Below are 25,557 nucleotides of genomic sequence, written 5' to 3'. Positions count from 1 at the left end.
ACAGAAGTGAGCACCGATGTCAGATCGGCCATTTTGACGTGTAACTTACAAAAGCTAAAAGGAAAGCGGGGAGGGGGGGGGAGCGAGCGAGCGAGAGCCGGGAGGTGGGGTGGGGGAGAAGGTGACGGCGAAATGCAATCCAAAGGTGTGTAACTTCCACTGGGGGGGGGGGGCGCGCGGGAGGGACTGGGGGGGGCGCGGGAGATGCCCGGCTCCGCGCACCGCCGTCCCCGCCGCTGCAAGGAGAGCGAGCCCGAGGCGGCGCGGTGGGCAGCGGCTGGAAACTTACCCGGGGTCGTGCTGGGAGTCGTTGGCGCTGCCCGAGGTGCCTTGGCTCCCATTTGCCTCCATATCTGAGCCCCCCCGCCCCCCCACCCCCAAAAAACCGAGCCCCACAGCGATCGGAGCGGAGCGGCGGCCGGCTCCGAGCCCCGAGATCTCCCGCTCCCTCCTCCCCCTCCTCCTCCCCCCCGCCCGGGCTCCTCCGAATCTCTCTAAGAGCGGCGGAGCCGGGGCAGCGGCGAGAGCCGTCACACGTGGGCTCGGCTTAGCTCAGCCCCGCTGCTCGCACACCCCCCGTCCCCGCCCCCCCGGCCCATCCCCACCTCTCCCCCTCCTCCTCCCCACCCCCATCCCCTCCTCCTCCTCCCCCTCCTCCGCGGCGCACGTGGGGCGGAGTTCTAGAACGTCGTGTAACCAATGCCGGTGACGTCACGCACCCCGGTGCGGCCCCCGCCTGCCCGCGCGCGCACACTCTGCCCCCCGCTGCCCGACCCATGGGGGCGGTGCGCGAACCCCGCGGCCCGAGGAGCCCCGCCTCCGGGCGGGCCGAGCCAAGGGGAGCGCACCCCGACTTCCCTGGGTCACATGGGCTGCGGGGGGCGGGTGGATCGGGGGAGGGGGAGGCGCGGGGAGCTCGCCGCGGCTCCTCACTGGGGCAGGGGAGAAGATGCCCCCCACCCCTCTAGTTCGGCCTCTCCATTCAAGTTCCCCGGACCCGGCCGCCTGGATCCGGGGATGGCAACAGCCGCCTGCCCGGCTCTGCGCCCTTTTTCCAGCCACCGCGCAGAAATTTAGGTCAAGGACGTCGGGATCAAATCCAAACCCTGGCGCTCCTCGGGCAGCCGCCGAGACCCCTCAGGATCGCGGGGCTTCAGGATTGCGGAGACTCTCCCGCACAAACACCAGCCACAAGTTTTATTTTCCTTTCGCGCTGGAAGTTCTCTCTGGCTCTCGCTCCGCACCGGCACGTCTTGCGCGGCTCCCCGCCCTTCCCCGGCAGAGGTACGAATCCTTGCCCGGGAAAGGTTATTTTGGAACTTTGAGGAAACTGTCGCGATTCCAGTGGTGAGAAAATGCCGAAGAAAGGGTTTCCGCGTTAATCATAAGGCGCTTTAAAAATATAAGAACATAGGGTTATAGAGGTCAAGGTCAAATGATCGGAGTTCAAATCAAATTTTTTTATATAGTGAGAAATAATTTGGGAGCATCTCTGGGAGGGCCGGGAAGGATGGTTATTTCAGGAAACCCCTCTCCAACCCGTTTGCTATATCTATGTTATTGTTTCTATGCCGAGGTAGTAAAATGCATGAGATGTGAATAGCCCAAGCCCCCCACCATCTGGGGATGTAGCTGAGGGTGGCAGAAGGCTTCAAACACACACCCCCGCCACCTTGGGAGCAGTGTGGTGCGGCACAGGTCCTGGCACACAGTAGGTGCTTAATAAATGCTGGCTTTTATCCTTTCCGGCGCTGAAAATTCCTAAAAGATAATTTTGTAGCTTCCCAAAAACAAAGCCCACTTCTCCAGCGGATTTCAGGCCGGCTAAATTCAGGCTGGATTCAATTTGTGGGGTATTTAAAACAATAAGGATATAATTATCCTTATTGTTTTTAATTATTACAATAAATTGAGTTAATATGGCTTAAGGGGGCAACATCATTGGGTATTTGTGGTTCATCAAATACTCAAATTAATGTTAAGCATGAATTGATGCCCAATTAACACTTTTCCACTAATTTTCATAGGATTAGGATACAGTGGAATACACTCAACACCAAAACTGCACCAAATCCACTGTGGGTCTTTGAAAAATAGACTATTTGGAAAATACCAACATCAGCCAAACCCGTGAGTGACCAGGCTCTTAATCTCCCTGTCTCCTAAATTGGGATAATTCTTCCTTGACAGCATTGATAGGGTGAGGGGAGGGTTTGAAATGAACACATGTAAAAGTCCCTTTTTCATTGCAAGCCTATATGGGCTGTGCTTGTTATCATATGATTTTTAGAAGGCACTTTAAAACTTTAAACCAGAAGCCCAAGCATTTTCCAATTCACTCCAAGCTGCTTCCCAAATCATCTGGGGTCCCATGTGTTGAAGAGCCAGTTGTTATTATGGTAATTGTTTATTATGACTATTCTCAATAACAAAATGCAGACAACAGAGCTAATGGGATTTTTGTGGGGGATTTTTACACTAGAACCACAGATCATCAGAGGTGGAAAGGCCTTTCCTGATCCACCCCCCTCATTTTACATCAGGGGCCCAGAGGAACCAAGTTTACCAGGCTACACCCTACCCACCACCTGTCAGTTCCTTAGCGGAGCTCTGGCCATCAGTCCCATGCCCTTTGGCTCTGCTGCATGCATATTTATTCTGCCCTTAACAAGGTGAGAGTGGGGTGCCCTTGTTCCCTGTTGTAGACCTACACAAGCTGAACTGAATTAAATTGCAGGAGCTAGCCCTGCAGTTATAAAGAGGAAGTTAGATCTTAAATCACCAATACTGCATTGTTTTTATTTATTTATTTTTAACTTACATGCAGTAACATTTACTCTTCTTCGTCTATAAGTCTGAGTTTTGACAAATGCATGGAGTCTAGTAACCATCACCATAAACAGGTTACAGGAAGAGTCTCATTGTCCAAAAAATTCACTCTTGCTGCTCTTAGTTTATTATCATTATGCATTTCTCCTCCAGCTCACTCACTTAATGTAGCCCCTGGGTTAGGAGAATGCCAGGAGCACATCAGTCCTCCACCCTCTTAAAGTTTCAACAGCCCATGACACTGTTGGACACTCCATTCTTTGTAACTCACTCTTCCCTTGGCATCCTTGATGCCCACATTCTCCTGCCTTTCCTCCTACCTCTCCTGCCTTTCCTCCTCTCTTTGCCCTGACTCCTCCTCCTCTGCCTTTCCTTTAAATAGTGGTGTTCATTCTCTCCCCTAACTACACACCCTCTCTGGATGAGATCCTCTGAAGGATGGGTTAAATACCACCTACGTTCTGATGCCACTCAAATTAAAATCTCCAGCCTGCTCTCCCCACAGAACTCCAGGCTCTGGTTAATTTCCTATTCATCATTTCCACTTAGCCTTCCTAAAGTTACCGCCAAACTCCACATTTCCAAAACCACATGCATGCTCGTTTCCCCTAAACCTGAACCTCTTTTAAAGTTTTCTCGATGAACAGAGCCCCAGCCATCTTAGAGACAAGGTTGACCCCTCTTCAGGTTGACACCTTCCCATGTGCAATCCATCATGAAGCTCTGTTGGTTTTACTTCCTCAATGTCTCTCAAATTCCTGCTACTGCATCTCAGATCTCCCACTGGAGCCCCTGCAGTAACCTCCTAAACGCTCTTCCCACACTCATTCTTGCTCCACTAATATGCCTGGAAAGCATTCCCTGACCTCTCTGACGAGGTTGAATCCCCCTCGGTATGCACTGTTATCCTGCCAGAATGCCCTCTGTGTACCCTACCCTGTGTGATCATTTGCTTTATTGCTTATCTCTTCCACTAAGCCATAAGCTCCTGTCCATTTCTGCTCTCCAAGTATTAGCACAGTGCCTATTGGTGCATGGTTAACACTAAGCAAATATTTGTTGAACGAATGAAAGGATGAATGAATGAATGAAGGTCAACATCTAACTTCATTGTAGGCATTTTTGTATCCATGTCCATAAGTCAAATAGGCTGCAGTTTTCCCTTCTCATATTGCCCTTCTCTGGTTATACTGGCCTCAAAAAATGAACTGGTTCCTTCTTTTTCCATTTTCTCGAACAGTGTGTATAAAATTGGAATTATGTGTTCCTTGACTGTTTGGTAGAACTTGCCAGTAAAATGTCTGGCTCTGGGATAAACATTTCCTAGGTTGATTTTTAACTACTGATTCTATTTCTTTGATGGCTATGGATCTCTTTAGGTTTTATATTCTTCCTAACTCAATTTTTACTCATTATATTTTTCAGGGAAATTGTCCATACCAGCTAGGTTTTCAAATTTATTTAAAAAATGCTGCTCATAGTTCTCTCTTAATATATTCTAATCTCTGCTGCATCTATCCATACCCTTCATTTTTTTTCATTCCAAATATTATTGTATATGTATCTTCTCTTTTCTGGATCAGTTGTGTCAGAGATCTCCCTATTTTTATCTAGTGTTTCTTTCTACTTTCTACTAGTGTTTTCAAAGAATCAACTTTCAATTTGGTTAATACTATTTTTTTGTTTCATTAATTTTCACTTTTATATACTATTATATATTTTATGTTCTTATGTATAAGAATATATACCATATATAAAATATAATCTAATCAGTGGTCCCCAACCTTTTTCTTTCCACGGTCGTGGGGGGGGGGGGATATGGTTCGGGAGTAATGCAGTAATGCGAGCAATGGGAGCGGCAGTTGAAGCTTTGCTAGCTCACCCGCCGCTCACCTCCTGCTGTGCAGCCGGATTCCTAACAGGCTTCAGACCACTAGCAGTCCGCGGCCCAGGGGCTGGGGACTCCTGATCTAATTGTGTATTGTTAATATATCATGTTATTTTCTTTGTTCTGTTCTCTGGATTTATTTTGTTGGCTTAAAAAGATTCTTGATGGCTTAAGTAATTAATTTCCACACTTCTGTTTTCTTTTTTTTTTTAACATTTAAGGCTACAGATTTCACTCCAAGTGCCACTCAAACTACATTCCACAAAATATGTAGAATTTTTATTACCATCCCAGGCAAAGAATGTTTAGATTTCGATTATGATTTCTTCTTTGCCTCAATACACATGTATTTTTACATTTCTAAACACAAGTTTTTGTTTTTGTTTTTAGTTATTTATGTCTAACTTAATTAAGGTCAGAGAGGTGGTCTGTATGTAGCATATTCTTTATTATTTGTTGAGATTTGCTTTGGTAAATAGTTTTTATAAATACTCCTGTGGTTTTGAAAAGAATGTGTATATCTTATTTGTTGTATAGCATTCTGTATGAGTCTGTTAAATCAAGCTTGTTAATTATATTATCCAGATTTTCTTTAGCCTTACTAATATCTATCACTTTTTATAGTGGCACATTAAAATCTCCTTATATGATTGAATTTGCCAATATCTACTGTAAATCTCTCAAATTTTGCTCTCTATATTTTAAAAGTATGCGATAAGGTACATCAAAAAGGGCTATGAAAATCTCATACTATGACTGCATTTTTTTATTTTTTAACATGTTATTTCTCATTTTGCTTTATTTATTTTGAAGCTGTGTAATTAAGTGCATACAAGCTTAGATTTACTGTTTTCCTAGTGAATCATTTCTTTAATATATGCACAGATGATCTTTAACCCTAGTGCTTTTTGCTTTAAAGTCTACTTTGCCTGCAATAAATATAACTACTCTCACTTCTAGCTGGCATTTGTCTGGCATATCTTTTTCCATCCTTTTACTTTCAACCTTTCTATGTCTTTGATTTTTAGATAAGTCTCTTATACAGCATGTTCCTGGATCTTATTCATTTATTTATTGGGTTGACTAGTAAGTTTAGTCCATTTACATTTAATGTAATTGCCGATATTTTTAATGAAACTTAGGGGCACAAAACTATATTAATCACAATCTCTGGCATAAACATACTATCATCATTAGGTATATCCATGGCCTTATTTTATTTTATTTTTTGATATTATGAACACTTGTAAACCTACTATTCAACTAGAGAACTAAAACAGTAACAGTGACTTACAACTACTTATATGCTCCTCCTCTATCTGTTCCCCCACCTGAAGAAACCACCAGTCTCAATCTTGTATTTATTATTCTTCTTTGCTTTTTAAAAAGTTTTATCAAATTTTTATCATATACTCGGTTTAAAATTTTACAAAAATTTTCTGAGGCCTATATTTCTTACTCAACATGGTATTACTAAGATTCAACTAGACTGTTGCTTCTGGCTGTAGTTCATTATTTTCCATAGTTGTATAAAATTCCATTTCATGACTGTCCCACAAATTAGTTTGTCCATTCTCCTGTCACAGGCCTTTGAGTTGTTCCAATTTTTTGCTGTTACAAGCAGCTGTGATAAGTAGTCTTACCTTCTGGTGTATGCGGGCAGAATTTTCTCTTTGGAGTGATTCCTGCGTTATGAGCTATGTAAATGTAAAACTTTACAAAATAACGCTAAACTGTTTTCCAAAGTTGCTCTTCCAATTTGTACTCCCACTAGCAATGTATAAGACAGCCTGTTGATCTACTGATTTCTGACATTTGCAACTGATGTCTCATTTTCTTCTGCTTTCTCTAAGTTTTTTGTTTACTTCCTTTCTTTTCTTCTATTGAACTGATCAAGAATTCTTTTTTCCCTTTTCCTCTTTAACTCATTTAGGAGTTGTAAGATATATTTCTATTCCTTTAGTGATTACTTTACAATTTTTAACATGTACACTTAATCCAGCCTCCCTGAAACTCTACAATAAACAGAGAATTATTCAACTTCAATTACATCCTCCCTTTTACATGTTATTATTGCTTCTTATTTTAGACTCACCTGTTTTTATACCCCTAAATTTAATCACTACTGTCATTTTAGTTTTATACAGTCATTGTTTCGATTTGCCCATGTTTACCAATTTGTTCACCTTTGTTTCTAGCATGTTTTTCTCCCTTTCTTCTAGGTACCAGCCCTTTCCCTTGAAACATATCCTTTAGTAGTTTTTTTTTAGGGAGGTTATGTGAGTGATGTGCTTTCTCTATTAGTATAAAATTGTCTTATTTCACTCTTATCCTTGAATGATGATTTCTCTGGCTGTAAAATTCTAGATTGAAAGTTATTTTATCCTCAGCACTTTTATGAATATGTCATGTCTTCTTGTTTTCTATTTATTGTTGAGACATTTGCTGTCAGTCTAAATGTCATTCCTCTGTAGGTAATCTGTTTTTTCTTTCTGGTTTTAAGATTTTTCTCTCTTGTCTTTGACTTCCTGCATTCTTACCATGCGGTGTTCAGGTGTGAATTTATTTTATTTACATGGTTCAAGATTCATTGCATATCCAAAATCTCAGGATGCATGTTTTTGATCAAACCTGGAAAACTGTCAGCAGTTGTCTATGTAAATCCTGTCTCCCTTACACCCTCTCTATTCTCACCTTCTGGTGCTCATATTAGGTGTACAATGCACCTTCTCTTTCTGTGCAACATAGCCTGAACTTTTCTCTCAGACTTTCTATCACTTTGACTCTCTGTGCTGCTTCCTGGGCATTTTCTTCAGATCTATTTGCTATTTTTTCTTCAGCTGTGTCAAATCTGCTGTGTAACTCATCCACTGAGCTTTTCATTTCAATGACTATATGTGTCATTTCTAGAAGTTCTGTTTAGTTATCTTTCAAATCTACCTTTTTTTATAGTGTTATGTTATTTTCTGATGGTTCCAAATGTTCTTTTATGTCTTTAATAATTTTTTAACTTACTTATTTTATAGTCTGTCTGATAGTTCTGTTATCTGAGGTTCTTGGGACTCTTGTATCTACTACATCTTGGTCATGGTGGATTGTATCCATGTATGTTTTGTAGTTTGGTGTTGGGTCAGTATTTTTATCTTTTTATTTCCACTTTAGGGTTCCTGGACCATAGAGGAAGGGTAAATTTCAGTCCCAGATTTACATGAGACTGGGCTGTAGTCCCAAATTCTCAGTGAAGACTTTTTTCTCCACTTTCAACTTATGCCAAGACAAATTTTCTTGTCTCCCTGTGCCACTAGGGAGATTTTTTTCCAGTGAATTATTTCTATAATGATTCATCCCTTTCAAGGTCCCACATTTACTCGGGTATCTCAGTTCCATCTCCCTGCTTTACTGGACTCAAACAACAGTCTTCTTTCCATTTTGATGCTCAAACTTCAGCCTTTCAAGGCCAACAAACCTGCCTGAGACCAGCTCCGCATCCTCCTTCTTGCTCACCATGCTGTCATCTTTCTCTTGCTTCTGGCACTGGAGGCCTTTCTTTGTTGCCCCATGAGCTCATTTCAATGGGTGTTTATTACATCTTGACCAATATTTATACATGGTTTATATTTATAAACCAGTATTTATAGTGGGAGGATTTTCAAGTTATTTAGTCTGCCATATTGACAGAAATGGAAACTCACTTCCATTTAATTTTTACTATCTTCCATTTCAAATGCATTTTTTCTTAGAATACTGTGGCATCTAGGATTTCTGAATAATTTTTCTTCTGAATAATCTTTTACGGGTGAGGCAGCATTGGAATTATCTCAAATGAGGCAAACACTGGTCAGTGTGACTATTCATTATAATCACCTGGGAACTTTAAAAAATACTGATGCTTGCTTCCACCCACAAGATTCTGATTTAATTATTCTGGGGGACAGTGTGGGCAGTGATCTTTTTTAAAACTTCTCAACTGATTCTAATGTGCCACCAAGGTTGAACATGACTATTGGAAAACATACTGATAAAAACAAACAGACCGTAATGATCCCTAGGCCCCTTCCCAGAATGTCTGATTTATTTTGCCTGAGGGGAGCCCCAGACATCTAAAATTTCCCTGATGATTGTAGCAAGGGTCCAGAACTGATGATTTACCTGGGTACATCCAGTCAGAAGGGAGGAGTTAAAATAACGTTAGAGCTGAAAGCATGAGCAATAATCTAGTCCAGTGGTTCCTAGTGTCTGCACACCCGTCCATTGGACTCCTGGGGAGCTTTTTAATTTTACAGATTCCTGGAGGTTGTGACCTGGTAGATTTAATGTAAGGCCAGAGAGTCTTTTATTCCCCAGAGGACTGTGATGGCCAACTAAGTTTGGAAACCACTCAGCTAGCCCCTCTTGTTTTACAAAGGAGGAAACCAGCCCAGAGAGAAGTGGTTTTTTTCCTCAAGGTCGCAGAGCTGATTAAGAAGAAAGCTGACTCCTACCTTCCAGTCTTGTGTCCATTTCATCCATTTCCAACATAAAGTCTCCTGCTGCTTTTAGAAGAGCTTGGCCAGTTTAAAAAGGCAGATTCTGAATTTGTGTGCAGTGATTTCAGGAATGTGGGGTCTTCTGGTTTGTTTTGTGTGTGGATGGCACAGCAGAGGGAAAATAAAGCAGTCTGCTGCCTTGCATGTAGGGTCTTCTAGTAGCCAGGTGACCTTGAACGGATAAGCCACCCTCATCTGTAAACGGGGTCATGATGGTTTTAAAGTATCTCCACACATTCTTTAGTCCTCCTGTAAGAGGTGGAGTTTAATTCCCCTCACCCTGAGTGTGGTCTGTACTTAGTCACTGGCTTCTGATGAATAGAATGTGGAGGAAATGATGGCGGTTGAATTCCGAGGCTGGATCAGAAAAGGCACGCGCCCTCCGCCTGGCTCTCTCTCTCTGATCACTCTAGGGGAAGCCGGCTTTCATGCCGTCAAGATGCACAAGTAGCCTGCTGGAGAGGCCCACGTGGAGAAGAATTGCAGTTTCCTGTCAGCAGCCCGAACTAACCTGCCAGGATTGTGAGACATCTTAAGGGTGCATCTGCCAGCCCCAGCCATGCCTTCAGAGGACAGCTACCCCAGCTCACGTCTCAACAACTTCCCGAGAGACCTGGAGCCAGAACCTCCCAGCTAAGCCACTCCCAATTCCTGACCCTCAGATACTGGGTGAGACATTAAATACTTGTTTGAAGCTACTACGTTTGGGGCTAATTTGCTGCACAGAATAGATGATTAATACAGAGATACTTCAAAATGCACGAAAACAGAACTGCTTACTTCGTAGGTTTGTGGCAGGATTCCTACACTAACAGTTCTAGAGTGCTTTAGTAAGACTCTAGCCAAATGAACTGCATATTAGATATAAAGTAGTGACTGCATATTATTAATGTTATCAGATTGCAACATATTTCATGTTCAATTACCTACAGTGCTCTTTCTGGAGCACCCCTTTGCTCATCTGCTTATCCCCACTGCACACTTATAAAAGGTCGCTGTTAAGATATAAAAGTATACGTATGATTTAAATGTCTTGACTCAGTTACTAACAACCGTGAGCACGTTTTCAAATTGGAAAAGCAAGATCCATTTAAACTCTGTCTTTTTTGCAAAAAGCTCTTTGTTTACTTCTTGGTATTGCATTTTTTTTTTAAATTATTTATTTATTTATTTATTTATAGCTGTGTTGGGTCTTTGTTTCTGTGCGAGGGCTTTCTCTAGTTGCGGCAAGTGAGGGCCACTCTTCATCGCCGTGCACGGGCCTCTCACTGTCGTGGCCTCTCTTGTTGCGGAGCACAGGCTCCAGACGCGCAGGCTCAAGTAGTTGTGGCTCACGGGCCCAGTTGCTCCGCGGCATGTGGGATCTTCCCAGACCAGGGCTCGAACCCGTGTGCCCTGCATCGCCAGGCAGATTCTCAACCACTGCGCCACCAGGGAAGCCCTTGGTATTGCGTTTTACCGGCAGGCCAAGTGCCTCTCTAATTGAAGAGTCCGGGGCTTCCCTGGTGGTGCAGTGGTTGAGAATCTGCCTGCCGATGCAGGGCACACGGGTTCGAGCCCTGGTCTGGGAAGATCCCACATGCCGCGGAGCAACTGGGCCCGTGAGCCACAACTACTTGAGCCTGCGCGTCTGGAGCCTGTGCTCCGCAACAAGAGAGGCCACGACAGTGAGAGGCCCGCGCCATCGCAATGAGGAGTGGCCCCCGCCCGCAACTAGAGAAAGCCCTCGCACAGAAACGAAGACCCAACACAGCCAAAAATAAATAAATAAAAATAAAAATAAATTAAAAAAAAAAAAAAGAGTCCGTACACTTTATCTGTCTCGGTAGCCTCACAAGCCTTACTGTTCAGAACAGACATGGCGGACTTTGCACCAAAAAAGCAAACCGTATTTTTAACCAGAAAATCTTTAATAAAATGAATTTTTATTCATGAAAATTCCACCAAGCATAAATTCCCTGTCTAAAGGTAATGGGCCCTTTGTATTTCCCGTAAATAAATAAACAGCTTCTTTCCTCAAGAACTGACTTCTGAGCATGCTCTTAAATTCAGGGCTAGTTTGTTTTCTTCCAGGAAATAAAAAATAAGCATGTGTGTACAGATCCTAAGTCAGTCCTTCTCGAAATGTATAATATGGGAAAGCCAAGATGGTTTCTTTCTAACGGTCATAACTGGAGGTATACAGTATCTGGAAAAGACATGAAAAAAGGCAGAGGGTGTGAGGCTGAGAGAAAGTGAAATTATATTTTTCAAACACTCTTTACTGATCTAACACACAAATATCTGTAATTTATTTACTCCTAACATTGTTTGATATATTTAGAGACATAAAGTTTTCCTTTATTTAAATGATGGAGAGAATACATTTTGTTTCATTATTTCTTTTCCAAACTGGGGATGGAAATGCAAAAAGCTCCCTAATGAAGGCGGGGGGAAGTGTTTAGCCAAAAATTTTCCTTTTTTCCTTTCCATTTCCACATTGGACACAGCTAGACACCTAGTGTGTGGTTGCAGAGTGTTGCTGTCTTTTGTTCCCTCTGCCTTCTTCTGTCCTCATCTCCAACTCAGAATTACCACGCCAACCAGGGCAAACGCTCCCTACATGCCTAGCTGAAGAACAGGTCACACTCGTAATGAATCAATATCATTAATTGAGTGACCACAGCAGAGGATCATTCTAGCTATAGTGGGGACAGGGACTGAAAATCTTTATTCTTCAGAAGTTGCAAGAAGTGGACGGTAGCTTGGGATTGGGTGTGAGGCTGGCGCCAGTCCCTCTGGGTGACAGCATCCTGCAGGCAACACCTTCTGCCAGCCTGGTGAGCCCCCTCCCCAGCCACGGCTCTCTTATTTGAATGTGGGTACGGTTGGCGCAAGACAGAAGCCTCAGGAATTAAACAGAAAGTCGCCATTCTCATTAAAAAATATCCAGGGCTGGGACTTCCCAGGTGGCGCAGTGGTTAAGACTCCATGCTCCCAATGCAGGGGGCCCGGGTTCAATCCCTGGTCAGGGAACTAGATCCCACATGCATGCCGCAACTAAGAGTTCTCATGCCACAACTAAGGAGCCCGCCTGCCACAACTAAGACCCTGTGCAGCCAAATAAATAAATAAAATTAAAAAAAAAAAAATCCAGGCCTGCTCTCCCACGTACCTTAAAGCTATTGAACTGCTGTTCGTCATTCTGTCATCATTATTCTTATACACGTGGGTAAATATTTTACTAAACGGCTTCACTGCTTGGCAGTGACAGAGCCCTTTGCCTCCTAGCCCTGGCCGGTGCCCAGCACTGCCTGGGAGGGTAGGAGGGCAGTGGGCTCCTTGAACACTCAGTGGTGTTAATGAAGTAGCAGCCCTCTCCACCTGGAAACCATTTTCTCCTCCAGCCTCTTGGGCTTAATCTTCCATTTCTTCTTTTTTTTAATCAGTTACCAACTTAGTCTTAATGAAGGGTGCGGGGGCGGCCCCCAAAGAAAACAGCTATGCCTTTTAACTCCACCTGGAAATCGGTGACACGGTGCCACCGTCACCTTCCCTTCCACCTGTGTCTCCACTTGGAAACTTGCTCTAGCCCCCCCGTGAGCTGCCTTGCCAAACAGAAATTCTAAATGTCATAGGTGGAAATATGACGGGCCCCTCCAACCAGGCTGGCTCCCATGCTCTACAGGTTACGTCAGAGAACGCCAGACATTCTCATCGTCATTTCCACCACCAAGCCTCATGGCCCCATCAGCTTTCCAATTTGCCAGCCACACGTTCATAGCCCAGGCCCACAAACCCACCCATTAATTTGGACCAACGTTGGGTCCACTTCTTCAAAATTCTTAGCTTTTTACCATTACACAGTATTGGAAGTGGCCAAAGCACCAATAAGTAGCATGGCTGTAGTGTCATGCCATCCCATCTTTGAGTCTTCAGGAGGCCACCGGGACAAGACTTATTTCTGTGGCAGAAATTCCAACTTTGGAGGACCGTGGGTATGACGCCCTCTTCTGGTGGATGCAGGGAACGCCCGCTTGCACCCCTGCGTTCCGGTTCCCTCTACTGGCTGAGGAAAAAGCAGCTCTCTCTCCCTTCTGGGCCCAGATTCCAAAGTTCAAGGCCCTGCTCTCAAATTCTGAGACCCAAGTCCCACAAATCTAGACGTTTCCTGAAGTGGAAACCAAGACTCACCACAATAGCCCACACTGCGATTTCTACAATTACCAATCGGCTAATTCCAAGTGGCTGAAAAACTAATGAAGGGAGGGTGGGGGGAAGCACTGTCATCTCTGAAGGGGGCATTCACGCAGGTTGAAATCAGAGCTATGTAACCAGACACGATACTGACACACATACAGAGACAGAGGGAAGAAAAAAGATTAGATAAGATAAAAGATTAGACGTGAGGACAGTAGAGGACAGACCACAGAGCTGAGTTAGACACGCTAAAAAGAATACTGCTTGGAGAGGGCAGAAGAAATAAAAGCATGGCTGTGCCCATGGGTGGGAGGAACAAGAGGCTCCGCGTATAAACACCCAGCATCAGAACAAGATGAAGAAGAGACTGTAATCTCAGAGGAGAAGAGATAAGCCTAAGCATTATCTGAAGCGAGTCTGAAAATGAATTTCATCACCATCCTCTTGCTTTTGCGGATTCCGGAGATTCCCTTGACAGTGGCTAGACACGCCTCTGGGTTCTGAACTGGCCCCCAAGACCCCGGCACCTACTCAGCAGATCCCACACGAGAAAGAAAGGCAAGACCTGGTTTTGTATCTTCTAGTTTGGGTCATGGATAATCACGAGCATTCCAAAAATCAGTTGCCCAAGTGGCTGATGGGGAGGCCTGGCTTGACAGAAGACGTTCATGAGGAAGACCCGGGGGGTTAGCTGATCACAAGCTTGATGCAAACCTACAGCGCAAGGAGGCTGTTGAGAACCCTAATGCAATCTTCGGCTCTATTAATAGAACAGCAGAGTGTGAGGAGGGAAGCAATAATCCCAGCGCGTGCTGCCGGGTCAGGCCACATGCAGTTTTATGCTCAGTCCTGCAGGCTGTCTTTTAAAAGAGACACTGGCAAATTCAAGCCTGTTCAGAAGAGCACGAAAAAGATCGGACACCGGTATCTAGACAGCATCAAGATTAGCTTGACAGTCCTTTTACGATTGGCAATATCAGAATGATGATTGTGCTGAAGATACAGAATCTCAGTAGCTAACACCAGGAATCATGTTTTCAATGTTTACTTAAATTCCCTGATATTTGGGGGGGGGGTCCCCTCTCAATATAATGGGTATAAGACTCAACCCAGTCTACCTGCAAGTGTAGTTTGAAGGATAGAGTCTGCCCAGTTGGGCTGGTGTGTCCTGAGCATCTACTTACTGCCAGCTCTGTGCCAGGCCCTGGGGCATCAAGAGGAGCTTGAAGTCTAGTTGACAGAGAGGCCCATAAACAGGTACTTTGCATAGAATGTGACTGATGGTGAAAGACACATGCATTGATTTGAAATGAGATGCAGTTTATTTCTTATAGGGAAAGAGTGATAAGAGAGAAACACAGAATCTGTGGCATATGTATTTGCAATCGCTGGCAGTCAGGGAGGAGAGGCCATTAGTAGAAAAGATAAGAACCAGGCGAGTTCAGAGTCAGAAAAGACAATCGAAGGATCTCAACTGTGTCAGATGCCGTCAAGAAGTCCAGGAGGAGGGGGAGGAAAGCTCCAGACCACTCCCTAGATGTGGAGATGAGGGGTTCACCCTTAGTGGTCAAGAGACACATTCCAGGAAAATGCTAGAGACAGAGACAGACTTCATTTAGGGAGTTTGAGGAAGGTTGCATTTATCGGACACCTATTACATGCCTAGCATGGTGCTATGAGTTATGGAAGTTCAAAAAGCATTTGGAGTTCACTTCAGTGTTGGTTGGTGAGTTAAGACTAACACCTATAGGTCCTTTAGGGAATAGTGGAAGATTTTTGTATGAATTGCTCAAATGGGTGAGACCGACAGATGGGGGTTTAAGTTGTTGGGCGTCCGCCTGTTGGTTGACCTAGGGTGATGTTCCTTACACTGATGGTGCCAGAAGAAAAAAGAATGGTATTAGTGTGCTCCAAAGATGGTCAGCCTGATCTTTGCCTTCCTCTTCTCCTTGCCTCTTGGCAAGTTTCCTTTCCCAGAAGTGTTCAGAAACACAATTCTTGTCCTGATATCCCTTGGGTTTGCTTCCTTTTTGTTATTTACCCGTGAAATTAATATTACTCTTTACCCTGCACACATTCTCAATCCAAGGTGTGTTTTTTTCATCAGTGGGTTTGTGTTTGGTTGATTAGTTATTCATGTATAATGTAAGATGACAAGAGCTGTGATACAGAGAAATGATTGTGGTGAGTGCAGGCATACAAGCTCTGTGGTTGGCTTCTTTTCCTCTTTTTTTTTTTTTTGGTGGGTGTGGGTGGGTAGGCAGGTTAGTAAGGCATTTGGATTACTTGCAGATGGTTGAAATTCTCCTCTTACCAAACTGGTGACTGAAGCAAAATAGAGGGAATTAAAATAAATGGCGTTTGCTGCACATCCCCTCAGCCTCCTTGAGCAATCGTGAGCTCCTCATGGACTTCTGCATCTGTCCTGTGCAATCGCTCAAGTCACTTGACTTCTCTAGACTTAAGTTTCTCCATCTGTTTCACATCCAATGTATCTTTTGTATGTTGGCTTCCTTCATAGATTACATTTTTGCAAAGGGAATCCAAGTTGTAGGCTAGCTCTTCCTCTGACTTGCCCCATGGGACTTCCCAGGACATGATCCCTCACAGTAGCCAGAGAGGTCATTGCAAATCAGATCGCTCCAACGGCCTCTCACTTGTACTCAACCCTTTTGGTGTAGCCTAAAAAGCCCTGAATGAGCTGATCTTGGCCTGCTTTTCCAACCTGTATCATGCCACTATCTCTCAAACAAAATGAATAATTTCCCTCCTCGGGCCTTTTGCATGTGCTGTTCTTTCTCTCCTCACTGTATGGATATCTCCTTATTACTTTTCAAATCTTAGTTCAAATACCACCTCCTCAAAAATACCTTTTCTCATCAACGTCTCTAAAGTTGCCTCCCATCTACTGCTTTCTAGTTCATTGCCTTAAATTTCCTGCTGGGAGCTCAGCTGACGGCCTCAATTATCCTCTATTTGGGTTTTTCCATGTGGCAGCATGGGCTTCCTAATAACATGGAAGCTGGATTCTAAGAGGGAAGAAGCCGAAACACCAAAATCTAAAATATTCTCTACCTATTCCCAAATAATTTTCTAGCACATTATCCTATGTTATCTATCTTCTCACTCTCTGAAATTATTGTGGTAATTTATGTTTCCTTGCTAATTGCCTGCTCTCTCCCCGGATCTATAAGGATATAAAATCCATGAGATTAGAAACCTTGCTTATGTTCACTGCACGCGCCAAGCACAAAGGAAGCACCCAGTAAACCTTCGATGAATAAGTGAATTTTAAATGTTTAGAAATAAAGAGAAAGAAACAATTAAGATGGACACGAAATGCAATGAAACATACAAACAAACACATGTACACAGAAAAAGTCAGGCTGCAGGGAACTTTTCAGGAAGGGAACTACAACCTGAAGGGTAGAGAGCCCACCACACAGTGAGCGAGGCACGAATGAGATCCTATTGGCAGCCCCTCTGCCTCCTGCTGTTCAGAACTTTCAGAGTTGGACAGGGAAGGGGGTGACTCAGGCACAGCGACCCAGGACACATAGGAACCTGTAAGTGACCAGGATCAGCACACAGAGCTAGAACATAAGGGGAAGTAGGTTGTGCCCAGATGTCACAGGTCACCTGTGGGATGACGTCAGTAACACTTCCTTGAAGTTCTCTGCCTGGTGTGGGAGGGCTTTGGTTGCTTTACTTGAGCCTAATCCTGCAGAGGAAGATGATCTTGGTTTAGCGCAATTCAAATCAGCACCTACTATGTGAAAAACACTGTGCCACATGCAGTGGATAATGGAGAGGTGAAAGGACTGGGACATGTGCCCAAGGTGAGAACAGCCAGTGTGTGGATCAAGCAAGTACAAGGACGGCTCCTAAACGGGACGGAGGGGTTAAGTGGCAGAGGAAGGAAGCCAGCAGCCCCAAAGTTACAGAAAAGGGAGACGCCGAAAGGCTTCCCAGAAGGGCCAGTGCGGGAGATGACTGGCAAAGAGGGCCCTCCAGAGTCAGGGAAGCCAGGGCACATTTGGAGACCTCTAGACGCTCCCTTAGGTTGGAGGAGGGTAGGACCTGCAGGTAAGTGCAGGAAGAACAATTTACTACCAAAAGTTGCCATAACAAAGCCCTGAAGCCAATGGTTGGAGTCTTGGGCTGAGAGCAAAGGAGACGTGGTTTTCCAAGTGGAAGATGGGAGACAGTTTTACTAGAAGCTTTACTAGAAGAAGGGGAGTGCATGCTGTGCAGGCAAAGCCACAAGAGGCACTGCAGTGATGACATGTAAGTCCAAAACGGTGTCTGGGGTGTGTTGTGATTTGAACAAAATAATAAGTGACCATTGGGAGGTGCGTGTATGGGGGGCGGGGAGTAGAGGGTAATTATAAAAGCAGTAAAAGGATTTTTTATTTGGATCTGGACAAACTGATTCTGAAATTATCGTGGAGTACACCCACGTTCATAGCAGCATTATTTACAATAGCCAAAAGGTGAAAGCAACCCAGTGTCCATCCACAGATGAATGGATAAACTAAATGTGGTCCATACATACAATGGAAAACTATACACTTACAACAAAGAATGCTACAATGAGGATGAACCTTGAGGACATTATGCTAAGTGAAGTAAGCCAGACACAAAAGGACAACTACTATATGATTCTATTTATAGGAGGTACTGAGAATAGTCCAATTTATAGAGAAAGTAAAATGGTGGTTGCTAGGGTCTGGGGGGAAGGGAAAACAGGAGTTACTGTTTAATGGGTATAGAGTTTCAGTTTGAGATGATGATTAAAAATAAATTCTGGATGAGTGGATAAAGAAGATGTAGTATATATACACAATGGAATATTACTCAGCCATAAAAAAGAATAAAATAATGACATTTGCAGCAACAGGGATGGACCTAGAGATTATCATATTAAGTGAAGTAAGTCAGAGAAAGACAAATATCATATGATATCACCTAAATGTGGAATCTAAAAAAATGATACAGGAGAATTCCCTGGTGGTCCAGTGGTTAGGACTCTGCACTTCCACTACAGGGGACATGGGTTCAATCCCTGGTCAGGGAAATAAGATCCCACAAGCTATGTGGGATACACGAAAAAATACACACAAAAAAAGGTTAAAAAAAAAACTTATAAAAAAATTAAAAATGATACAAATGACCTTATTTACAGAAACAGAAATAGACTCACAGACATATAAAACAAATTGATGGTTACGAAAGAACCATAATTTCTTTGGAAGGAGGGATAAATTAGGAGTTTGGGATTAAAATATATACACAATTATATATCAAATAGATAACAACAATGGACCTACTGTATAGCACAGGGAACTATACTCAATATCTTAGAATAACCTAAAGTGGAAAAGAATCTACAAAAGAATATATATGTATGTATAACTGAATCACTTTGCTGTACACCTAAAACTAACACAACAATGTAAATCAACTATATTTCAATTTGAATTTCAATTTAAAAAATTTTTTTAAAAGTTCTGTAAATGGATAGTGGTGATGGTAGTACAATAATGTGAATGCACTTAATGTCACTGAATTGTACACTTCAAAAGGGTTAAATGGTAATTTTTATGCAATGTATATTTTACCATAATTTTTTAATTTAATGTGAAGAAATAAGTCAGGAATATCCAGGGTAGTACTGAGGAAGAAAAGTAATGAGGAGATGAAACCCTACCAGATATTAACACCAGTTGTAAAACCTCCAGAATTAAAAGTGTGGTGTTCGCACTTGATTACATAGACAATGAAACAGATAGAAAGTCCAAAAATAGACTGAAATAATTCAAGACTTTTGTGTGCGAGAAAGGTGGCATCTGGAAACAGTGGGGAAACTGAGCTGAGACTAACTGGAGCCATCGGGAAAAAGTGAAGGTGGGTCCTTACCTTGTACTTATAGAAGGAAGACCTCTCATCAGAGATGAGACTCAAATCTGAACCACGATACCACACAAATAGTAGAAGGAACCAAGGGAGAATTCTTTTTTAACCTCAGAGGGTGAGCATGTACCCGCTGTGACTTGGAGTCAGTCCTTTAGCCTTCCCATCCCTATCTCATGGGGTTGTTGTGAGCACTGTGGGAGTTAATACCTGAAAAGTGCTTAGAAAAATGTCTGGCACCTGCAGCAGATTCAGTCGGTGACCACCACCACCAGAACCACCGCCATCACCACCACCATCACCATCACCACCACCATCACCACCACCACCACAACCACTGCCATCACCACCACCATGACCATCTCCACCACCATCACCACCGCCATCACCACCACCATGACCATCTCCACCACCATCACCACCACCACCACCATGACCATCTCCACCACGATCAACCACCACCACCATCATCACCACCACCACCATCACCATCTTCACCACCATGACCACTCCCACCACCATTCCCACCACCACCATCGCCACCGCCATGGCCATCTCCACCACCATCACCATTTCCACCACCATGACCATCCCCACCACCATCCCCACCACCACCACCACCATCACCATCATCACCATAACCACCACCACCATCGCCACCACCATGACCATCTCCACCACCATCAACCACCACCACCACGACCATCCCCACCACCATCACCACCACCATCACCACCATCACCATCACCATCATCACCATCACCATCACCATCACCATCAAAAAGAATGAGGATGTTTTATAAACTGATATGGAAAAAGTCCAGATGTATTATCAAGTGGGAAAAAAAGCCCAGGTGCAGAGGGGTGTGTGCACAATACACTATTCCTGGTTTTAAAAAGAGGGCAGTAGAAGAAAATACACATGCACGTATATACCTAAATATTTGTTGTAAGTGTATAATTACACATATCTACATATATTTGTAGGTGTATATTTACACACACACATACACAATAAACATCTTTGATCAGGCCACTGCAGTGCAAAACTCCAGGGGGCACTGTTCCATTGTGTTCCTTGCCAGTGACATCCTAGGAGCTCTATATAAATGGTGTCCCTTGGAGTTGTGTACCACAATGATCCTGGTCACTTAGCTGCACATGGTAATATGTCTCTGGGAGAACACAAAGTACCAAATAACACTGGCTACCTGTGGGGAAGGACATAGATGGCTTGGAATAGAGGAGTGAAGGAGAATTTTCACAATACAGCATTTGTGTCTTTTCAGTCTGGAACCACATGCATCTGTTATGGAAACTCCTCCTCCTGAAAATAAATAAATACAAGGAGTGGTGAAAATACATAAATGCACACATACATAAAAATAACAATACATGTTAGAGAATTTGGGAAATACAGAAAAGTATGAAGGAAAGAATTATAATTAAGCATGATTTTTCTGGTTGTCTCTGTGTCTGTCTGGAGTGCTTTGAAAGACAGCTTCATGTAGGGCAGGAGGGCCCCAAGGCCATCTCCTGCCCCACAACCTCGTTTGCAAATAAAGTTTTATTGGAACATAGCCACACACATTCGGTTATTTAGCATCTATGGCTGCTCTCCTGCTACATGTAGTTATTGAGTAATTTTGAGTAGCTTTCTTGTTCAATCTGTAAATCTAGTTCAATCTATAAGTGCCCTGGCATAATTCCACTAAAAGGCACAGTGAAGAAGTAAGATGATAGCACAGAGTAAAAATGAACATATTAGTTTGGATTTAGAACTTAAAAAAAAAAAACAAACAGCAAAGATGTTCCCCACTATTAAATAATATTAGGATAAGTGATAACAACTGGACTTGTTTGCATACAATGAGAAACAGGAATATAATCTGAATTGAAGTACGAATAACGTGCCAAGACAAATTAAAGATTATCAAAGTGGAGAAAATGAAAAAGAAAATATTCTTAGAAATGAGCTGGGCCTCATTAAGAAGTGTAATGTTAAAATAATTCCCAATGTTATGATACAGGATAAGATACAAGAAATATGAGAAAAAACACACCTCTTATGTTAAAAATCTCACCAGACATTCAGTCTCTCAATGAGCAGGGGGGAAATTCAAAAGTCATATGAGACACAGGACAATTATACTTTGGGCAGGGCTGTCCTGTGCATTGTAGGAGTCTAGCATCCCTGGCTCCCCACTAAATGCCGATAATGACCCCATTCATAATGATAACCAAAACAACTCCTTCAGCTTTTTTAGACTCCCCTGAAAGGCAGTACCACCCTCCTTGAGAACCACAGATACATGTGAAAGCAATTTGAAAAGTTAAAAACACTTTTCAAATATATAGTATGATTAATCTATAAAACTGCAGTGGATTTTCAGTGAATACTGTATATCTACACTATTTAAATGAAGACTATCGAATTATAAAACATGAGTGTTTTCTTTTTTTGTGTGAAACTGATTTCCATTCCCAGAAAAACAGCAAGTGAATCAATATACTTACTGAAAACAAATAAAAATTCGGGATTTTCTTAACAGCATCAATGAACGAGCAGAAAAGCTAAGAATTCTTAGTCCAGGGATCGAGTGAAGTGGAGCTCAGAGGTGTAAGTAGAGGCCAGCACTCCAAGGGCATTTGCTGAACCTGGTGAACTTGAACTTTGGTATTCATGGCCTCATAAGACTTTGAAAAAGCAGCCAAAGCCCCAGGGCTGTTAAAGATGAGGAGTCTAATAAGACATTTTCCAGCATGAACATGGGACATCTGAAAGGCTATGCGTGGAGTATAAGGGTGAATTTAGAAACACCTTACAGACCCTCCTGGAGACTGCAAGGAAAATCTGTCTCAAACTTTGCACTGGAGAGGATAAGATGTGTGTGTGTGTGTGTGTGTAGACACATGTGCCAGTAATCTCTATAAAACATTCAAACCTTAAGCTGTCCATGACACAGTTTATAGCAAAAGATCCACACTATCTGGGTGGTCTGAATACCCCAAGTGGAGGATATAACTGGAATCATCCCAGGAACTAGTAATGCCTCCAGCACCTGGCAGAACAAAAGTGAATCCTCTATAGAGGAAGCCAAGTTTATCCCAGACCTCAAAGTATTCCCACATATAAAATGTCAAGGAAAATGATCAGATTAAAGTTCAAATACACATGTACACACACAGAGAAAGATAGATCATGAGCAAATGACTACATGATACAAAAGCATGGGGTGATTAAGTGGGAGGGAGGAAGAGAGGGAGGAGGGAAGGAAGGAAGGAAGGAAACAGTGGAATAAGGCACCAAGAACTAAGAGCAAGAAGCAGCAGATGGCTGGAAGAGACCTGCAAAAACTTCAGATCCTGGAATAATAAGATGAAGACTATAAAATAACCATGTTTAACATGTTTAATAAAAATAAAATACACACATGAAAATATACAAGAAAAAGAAACTATTAAAAAATGATCAAGCATTTTTGAAAAAGAACCAAAAGAACTTCTGGGGAAAAGAGAACTCCATGGACATATTTACTAGAATAATCATATGTGACAAGAATGAGTACACTGAAAGACTGACCTGAAAAAAACATTCCCATAATACAGCATAGAGAGAAAAAGTGAAAATACAAAAGAGGAAAAAAAAGACATGGAGGATAAATCAAGAATTTTAACAAACATCTAATTAAAGTTCCAAAAGGAAAAGAGAAAGAAGATGGGGCGGAGGCAATATCTGAAGACATAAGGGCTGAAATTTTTCAGGACTGATGAAATACATCAACCCAAGGAATCAAGAAATCCAAGGGATCCGAAGAAAGTATATATATATAGTCCACCAGAGTGAAATTGCAGAACCCCAAAGACAAAGAGAATATCTTAAGAGCAGTGAGAGAGAAAAGACAGATTATTTTATTTTTAAAGGAGTGACAGATAACTTACAACTCAGGAACAATAGCATTCAAAAGACAATGTATGATATCTTCAATGTGCTAAGAGAAAAATGATTGTCATTTTCAATTCTATATCAATAATTAAAGGAAAAAAGTCACTTTCAGACAAACAAAACTGAGAAAATTTGGTACCAACAAAACTTCACTTCTGGCAGAAGAAAAATTAGTCCTGATGAAAGGTGTGAGGAGAAGCAAGAGGGAATAAACCACACAAAAATTGAAACATAGGTGAAATATTGAGTGTATAAAGCAACAATAGATGTATTGGGGTTTCAAAAGAAAAGTTGATAGGTTAAAATGCACAGCAATAATAGCATCTAAATCAGGAAGATATATAATGGAAATTGTAAGATTTTTATATTTTTCAGAAGAATAAAATTATTGAGTAACTTTGATAAGTTATTTGCTGCTATTTCTAGAGAAACCACTTACAGGATACAGAGTTCTGAAACCGATGAAAGAAAAAAATAAAAAAGGACAAAACTATAAACCAATTTAAAAGAGGGCAAGAAAGGATAAAATGATAAATGGAACTTGTGGGAAAAAGAAATAAAACAGAAAACACTATAGCTATAAACCTGAAAATATTAGTAATTATGACAAATATAAATGAACTAAATGCTCCACCTAAAACACAAAGCTTGTCAGAATGTATTTTTTTTATCTGACTATGTGCTACTCATAAGAAACATATCTTATGCAAACATATTTTATAGAGAGATTGAAAGTGAAAACGATGAGTGTACTGGGTTTTAACTATCTTGATATTAAGCAAAATAGACTTAAGACAAAAAGTATTGCTAGAAACAAAGAGGGTCACTTTGACCTGTTAAGCAATTCAGTTGAACAGGAAGACATGTTGATGTTAAATTTATACACTCAATAACTTTCCAAATTTATTAGGCAAAAACTGACAATTACCAAGAGAAATAAACAAATCAGCAGTCATAATGGACACTTAACCCCCCTTTTCCAGTAACTGCTAGAACAAACAGTAAAAATACATCAATAAGGATATGGAAGATTTGAACAACACATTTAATACAACTGACCTAGTGGACATTATGTGAGTTCAGGAAACAGATGCCAAGATGGGATTAGATGTGCCAGAGGTTTATTGGGGAAACTGCCTGTGAAGGATAAAGAGAAGGAAGCAGGAGGAGGCAGGGAGAGCCTTCTGACCACAATACAGTTCTGAAAGGAATGAGAAGGAAGGAGAAATGAGTAGGAAGAGTCTCAGTTTACAGTGCGGTTTTTCAAATGGTTTGGCCAGACTGATGGGGTGGCCTTTAGCCAAAGTTGCCCATTTAAAGGGGTCTCACACCCCACAGGAATGGACCTGCACTAATACCCTGTCATTGGCTGGGAACAACCCGGGGAAGAGTGGTCTCAGCACAAATGTGTTGGTGGATCCTGAGTAGTAGCAATAGGGCTCTAGTCAACTGTGCTGTCCGCAGCAGGAGAACTGAATTGCACATGTTCATGACACCATAGACATATTTAGAACACCATACCCCAAACTACAAAAACACATTATTTTCAATATTTACAAAAATTGACTGTGTACTGGGTCATAAAGCAAATCTCAATCCATTTTTTAAGGATTGAAATCATACAGACTACATTCTCTGACAATAAAAAAAGTTAATAGAAGACCCTTCCCAATATACCTAAAAATTCAGAATTACCTATTCAAATAACCAGGGAATCAAAGAAGAAAGCATAGTGAAAACTGGAAAATATTAAGACTTGAACTATAATGAAAATACATAACAAAAATTTTGGGATAGAGCTAAACAATGCTGAGAGAAATGTATGATCCAAAATATTGTTTGAAAAAAACTAGAAAAACTGAACATTAATGAGCTAAGCATTCATTTTATGAAGTTAGAAAAAGATCTGCAAAATAGACTCAAGAAGGGTAAGAAAAGAAATAATCAATAGTCAAGGAAATAATTAATGCAATAGAAAATAAACACAGTAGAGAAGATGAACAAAGCCGAAAGTTTGTCCTCTGAAAAGACTAATAAAAGTGACAAACCTCTGATAACACTGACTGAGAAATAAAGAGAGAAAGCATAAACAATATCAGGAATGAAACAGTGATATAAATGCAGAGACTACAGACCTTGAAACAAAATAATAAGAGGATGTTGTTGAAAATTTTTAAGCCATTAAATTTGAAAACATATATGAGACAGACACATTCTCAGGAAAATCTAACTGACTCAAGAAATAGAAACCCTGAAGAGTCATATAACTATGAAAG

At 42.0% G+C, this 25,557-nt stretch overlaps 1 protein-coding gene and 1 long non-coding RNA gene across 16 annotated transcripts in view; one reads left to right on the top strand and one right to left on the bottom strand.

Annotated features, from left to right (window-relative positions):
* MSI2 (musashi RNA binding protein 2) overlaps positions 1-441 on the bottom strand; it is a 391,787-nt gene extending 391,346 nt beyond the window's left edge. For all 14 annotated transcript variants that reach the window (XR_014238421.1, XM_082371917.1, XM_082371905.1 and 11 more), the window contains exon 1: positions 290-441. Coding sequence is in view for 13 of the 14 variants with exons in the window: in XM_082371917.1 (XP_082228043.1) it covers positions 290-351 (62 nt within the window). In the remaining variant the exon portion in view is untranslated. The remainder of the gene's footprint in view (positions 1-289) is intronic.
* A 224-nt stretch (positions 442-665) lies between these two features.
* LOC309618348 lies at positions 666-9,941 on the top strand. Of its 2 annotated transcripts, XR_014238428.1 has the most exons (3): positions 666-1,284; positions 2,028-2,130; positions 9,657-9,941. It is a non-coding gene; the product is annotated as an uncharacterized lncRNA (long non-coding RNA). The 2 variants fall into 2 exon arrangements; XR_014238429.1 differs by having other exon boundaries at positions 2,028-9,941.
* The last annotated feature ends 15,616 nt before the right edge of the window (positions 9,942-25,557 follow it).

Source organism: Balaenoptera borealis, assembly GCF_965194805.1.
Source record: "Balaenoptera borealis genome assembly, chromosome: 20".
NCBI lineage: Eukaryota > Metazoa > Chordata > Mammalia > Artiodactyla > Balaenopteridae > Balaenoptera > Balaenoptera borealis.
Note: the sequence above shows the minus strand (reverse complement) of the source record. Positions and strands in the feature narration are given on the sequence as shown.